The 5,586-nt window shown below is 34.3% G+C and overlaps 1 protein-coding gene across 2 annotated transcripts; it reads right to left on the bottom strand.

The window, feature by feature from the left end:
* Positions 1-2,039: 2,039 nt before the first annotated feature.
* On the bottom strand, positions 2,040-2,701 carry ATPsynE (ATP synthase, subunit E). Of its 2 annotated transcripts, none has more exons than XM_075291999.1 (2): positions 2,549-2,701; positions 2,040-2,420 (listed from the first exon to the last, which is right to left on the bottom strand). In XM_075291999.1, the coding sequence occupies exon 2, from the start codon at positions 2,372-2,374 to the stop codon at positions 2,129-2,131; it is 246 nt and encodes an 81-aa protein (XP_075148114.1). In that variant the 5' UTR covers positions 2,375-2,420; positions 2,549-2,701; the 3' UTR covers positions 2,040-2,128. The 2 variants fall into 2 exon arrangements, with proteins under 2 accessions (XP_075148114.1, XP_075148115.1); XM_075292000.1 differs by having other exon boundaries at positions 2,538-2,579.
* Between the last annotated feature and the right edge of the window lie 2,885 nt (positions 2,702-5,586).

The following is a 5,586-nucleotide window of genomic DNA, read 5'->3' as shown; positions in this document are numbered from 1 at the left end:
TTGATGGGGAATAACCCAAAGAAAATCTTCACAAAGTTTATATTCTTTGTAATGGATTTTTAGAGAAAAGTAATCGTTGAAAAATGGCGATTTTAGCGCAAATATTATCAGCCGTGAAACAAGAACTTCATAACCGCTTAACAAGACTGAATATGTTTGGCACGAAGAGTATGAAAAACAATAAAATAAGGTTGATATTTTACCAAGGACATCCACAGATTTGGAATTGTGGAAAATTACATACAAAATATGAGGTACATATCTATATTCCTGGCCATAGGAATTTACAATGGAATTACAATCGACTAAGTTTTTAAGTCTGAGTTATGAGTGGCGCCTTATGTTTTTCTTATGTCCTCTTTTAAAATATGCCATGCTATTTCTCGCTCAATCTGTAGTTTTCGAGCTAACGAAATTCAATTTAGTCCATATCAATTTCCATTACGAATTTCAAGGAATTGGGGCCATATCCCCATGTGGGTGGTAAATAGTCCCTAAAATCCATATAGAAATGACGATCAAATTTGTCTCTAGAAAGACCACCTGGTATAAATATTTTTAAATAGAAATTGGTTTTGCCTAGATAACGTTAATAGAACCCGCCCCAAAATTTGAGTCAGTTAACATTAACAGCTATAAAATTTTTCTTATCCATTTACCAACATATCCAAAACATTTCCTTCTTCTCAAAATTTCGAGGTATACCGTTATGTTCAAAATTAGGGCACTTCCGCTACATATATTGGAATATCTTGAAAACGCTTCACCCTATTAAATTAAAAACAAAATCCGAAACTTCCAAACAATATTCTCTTTAAGCAGTGCTTACATTGTTTTTTAAATTTCCAGGTAGTTTTAGAGAAAAGTTCAATTTTGTTCCCTTGTGTATTCATTTCATTTTCTTCATGAAATTTCCAAGACTAATTTAGAAAAGGCCCTTCAAAGCAATAAACTGCGAACTCTTCCAAAATTTTTTTGATTTCAGTAACGCAGTAGTGAAGCTTTTCTCCATTTCAGAAGAAAAATCGGAAATTTTTAGTCCAATGTTGTCCAAAACAAATTTTAAATATTTCAAAGGGTCAAGGAAGTCCCACACTCTCCAAATATATGAAAACTATTTTCAACTGATGGTGGATACCATTAAAAATGTTTTATCTCTCAGTAAAACGAACACTAATTGGGACCGGCCTCAATATTGTTTCTTTGTATAGACCCTGAAGGGCTACACACACACAGAGTTCAGTTGCAATTTCCTGTAGGTCGCGATTTTAGTGAAAAAATCTGTTATTGAGGTGGCATAAAGTTCGAGTTTCGAGCGGCTAAATCTCATTATAAAGATCGCATTATCGCGCTAAAATATCCAGTTTTTCACGATTACTTTTCTTCATTCATTTTAAAGAAAATAAACACTTTTAATTTTTGAATAGGATCATTCCCCATCAAGTTTTAATAAAATTTGCAACAAGATATAATTTTATTCTGTTTTTCAAGATGTAGTTTTGATTTTAGCGGCTAAACTTGAACTTAATACCCACCTTTACGGTGCCGTCTCATAAATTGGAACCCCATTCCAACATCAAAGAAATATGTAGGAAGTATTCACTATTACAACACCAAACAGTAACATGTATTTTATACTGTGACATTCATTATGATACCCACTCTAGGTTAGACTATGGATACTTTTTTAGGTCTACTGTGTTGGCCATTCATGTATACTTCTTCTTCACCCATGTTTGCATATCCAATAAAAATGTTCTACTTATTTCGCAACAGGAGGATACAAGGAACATTTGGATATAATCAAACGATAAGTGAGGAAGATACTAGCACAATTATTGTACACTTTTTTGAAATAAATCATTTTACATGGATTTATTCATATAAGTCGATAAAAATTTCTTTTCCAAACAAAACATCACTTTAAGCGAATAGTATTTAAAGAAAAGTTAATCGGATTTCACATTGATGTCACAATAAAACAAGATGCACTCCAACGTTCACAAACACCATGTAAGTAAAAGATTTGGAATCCCAAATTAGAATGATGTCGTTTCGTTTTAGTGATTTAATTAAGTTAAACTAAATATACATTGAACTTCAATGCGGCATTTAATTTTTAAGGGGTTTATGCCTTCTTGGGAGGTTTGCTCAATTCTTCCAAAGCACGCATTTCAGCGGCAGCACTCTTCTTCTTTTCCTCAGCCAATTTGGCGTCACGGATCACCTTCTGTTGGGCTTCGATTTCACGAACCTTCTCCTCCTTCTTGGACAAACGGTTTTGGTGGAAGGCACCATAGCCAATGCCGAGGGTCAACAGGGACCATCTGCCGAACTTAATCAAAGGTGATACACGAACTGGAGCTTGAGACATTTTTGCAGGCAAAGTTATGTAATGCGGCGATTTCGAGTGAGAAAATCTGCAAATGTAAGAAAAATACTTATTAGCACATAAAATATACAACATAGATATTTCTACTAAAGTGATTTTTAAATTTTTCCACAGTTGTTTTATAACTTAATAAAAAAAATATTACGTTAAATATACCTGTTTGCTCTATTTGCAAATGAAACCCCAAGTTCACAGAAGATAGTGTTATAATTTTCTAACCTTAAAATCTGTCAAATAGAACTGTCAAAACAGATTGCTGCAAAAATGTCAGCATATAGAGGAATGTCAATTATAAACGAAAATATGGCACACCTGGAAATTCTATAACGGCGTTAGTGCGGTAGATGACTTTGACATTGCACAGTGGGGTGTATGTGTAGCGCTACACTTAAGAAATGCATTACTATTTGTAATAGCATTTCACATTTTTTTAATAAAGGCCGGTATACACCTCTAGGGAAATTTTCGATAGCAAAAATTTATTGATTTGATTAAACATTTATAATTTCTTATAAATATAACATTTTTCGGTTTATCTCATAACATTTAACATAATTTTTTGCATTAATAAAAGAATGATGTTGAGTTTTAAGTAGCAAGTTACATATTGCAGCGTCTATCATTATTTTCGATGGAGACAGCGTGCCTGGACAAAAATATTTGAAAAACGATCACTTTATTCTATTTGGAAAGTCGAAAATTGTTCACCATATACCTTTCACAATTTTAAGCGTAATATCTCTGTTTTCAGAACTTTATTTTCGTTTTTATTTAAATAAAATATAACAAGCTGCCCTGCCAACATTTTTTGAATTTGGGGGCGCTTCAGAGAATCCCCACTACGTCGAAAACAGTCGTATACGATATCCAAAACTCCTCGGAAAAGCGCCGTCACTATTGAGAAGTTGTACCACGCCAAGTTACTACAAAAAAGTATCGCATGAGTGTAATTATTAGGAGCCCTTCTGGATACATTTAGAAGGACGCCAATAAGAGCCCCTTCAAACAATCAGACAAAGTGCATTTTAAGATAGTTGTAAAAGAATCATTGTGGTCAAGTAAAACACGATTGTTTGGATGTTTATTAATTTTATGAAACATTTATAAATTCTCATAAATATAACATTTATACGGCTATCACATCACATTTAACACATTTTTATGCATTAATAAGAGATTGATGTTGAGTTACAAGTTGTAAGTTAAATGTTGTAGCGTCTATCAGCCAGTACTTTTATTCCCAATGGAGGCAGTGTGTCTGGAAAAATATTTGAAAAACTATCACTTTATTCCATTTGGAAAGTAAAAAATTGTTCACCAATTTACTTTTCACAATTTTAAGCGTAATAACTATGTTTTCAGCACTTTATTTTTGTTTTCATTGAAATAAATTATAATAAGCCAGTTGCGCTTGGTGTTTCACAAAATATAAAATGGCTCTTGTAACAATAGTGATGGCAAAATACTTCATGCGAATAGTGATGGCAAAATACTATCACAGTTGGCGATTGTTGCAGTGTCACTTACGAGTCTGTGGTAGCGATGAGGATGAAATGGAACATTGAAATGCTGGCAGGGTGGTTGCGCTTGGCGTTTCACAAAAAATAAAATGGCTCTTCTAACAGTAGTGATGGCAAAATACTTTCATGTACATTTTGTACTTTTTGATATGCTTCCCCCATCACAGTTCGCGATGGTTGTGGTGACATTTACGAGTCAGTGGTAGCGATGAGGATGAAATGGAACTTTGAAATGCTGGCAGGGCAACAACGTGTTAAATGGTTCCAAGAAATGGCAACAGTGGATGATCAATTTTCGAAGAAAATCATCTTCAGTGATGAGGCACATTCTCACCTCAGTGGATTCGTCAATAAACAGAATTGCCGCATTTGGGCGAACGAGAAACCAAGAGTGATTGTCGAAAAACCAATGCATCCACAAAGAGTGACTGTTTGGTGCGGCTTATGGGCTGGCGGCATCATCGGGCCGTATTTTTTCCAAAATGAGGCCAGTCAGGCAGTTACTGTGAATGGTGTTCGCTATCGTGAGATTATAACGAACTTTTTATGGCCCGAATTGGAAGATATGGATGTGGACGATATGTGGTTTCAGCAGGATGGTGCCACTTGCCATACAGCTAACGAAACAATGGCTCTTTTGCGCAACAAATTCAGTGGCCGTGATATCTTACGTAATGGCGATGTCAATTGGCCGCCAAGATCATGTGATTTGACACCGTTGGACTTTTTTTGGGATTTATTTGAAAGAAAAGGTGTACGTCGATAAACCAGCAACAATTCAAGAGCTAAAGGATGAGATAATTCGGTACATTAACGGTATAGAACCTCCATTATGCCTCAGCGTCATCGAAAATTTGGACCATCGGATGAAGGTGTGCCACCGAGGTCGCGGCGCCCATTTGGCCGATATTTTGTTCCATTCATAATTGAGTAGTACCAATATATCATAATAAAATAAAATTACAATAATTTCCCTAATAGTTTATGTTTTATTCAAAATCAACATCGGCCCTTGAAATTTTAACCACCCTCTATTTCTTCCAAATATTCCTTAAATAAATTGTTGATTATTTAAAAATTTTTCTATAAAAAATTTATTAAAATTTTGACAAAACCCTGCCAACATTTTTTGAATTTGACGGCAGTACTGAGAATCACCACCAAGTCGAAAACAATCGTATACGACATCAAAAACTCGTCGGAAAAGCGCCGTCACTATTGAGAAGTGACAAAAAAGTTTCTCATCAGTGCAATTATTAAGTGCCTTTTTAGATCAATTTAGAACGACGCCAATAAGAGCCCCTTGAAACTATCAGGAAAAGTACATTTTAAGGTAGTTGTGAAAGAATCATTGTGGTCAAGTAAAGCACGATTTTGTAGATGTTTATTAATTTGATTAAACAATTATAAATTCTTATAAATATAACATTTTTCCGTTTATCTTATCGCATTTAACATAACTATTTTCATTAATAAAAGATTGATGTTGATTTACACGTAGCAAGTTACATGTTGCAGTGTCTATCAGCCGTTTGTTTATTCTCGATGGAGGCAGCGTGTCTGGAAAACTATCTGAAAAAACAATCACTTTATTCCATTTGGAAAGTTGAAAATTGTTCACCATATACCTTTCACAATTTAATAATAACTATGCTTTCAGCACTTTATTTTTGT

Source organism: Haematobia irritans, chromosome 1 (assembly GCF_050003625.1).
Source record: "Haematobia irritans isolate KBUSLIRL chromosome 1, ASM5000362v1, whole genome shotgun sequence".
Lineage (NCBI taxonomy): Eukaryota > Metazoa > Arthropoda > Insecta > Diptera > Muscidae > Haematobia > Haematobia irritans.
The sequence above is the reverse complement of the archived record's forward strand: the minus strand, read 5'-3'. Positions and strand labels throughout refer to the sequence as shown.

Bases quoted from the DNA above. Each gene is read 5' to 3' on its own strand.
- ATPsynE (XM_075291999.1), bottom strand. From the start codon at position 2,374: ATGTCTCAAGCTCCAGTTCGTGTATCACCTTTGATTAAGTTCGGCAGA.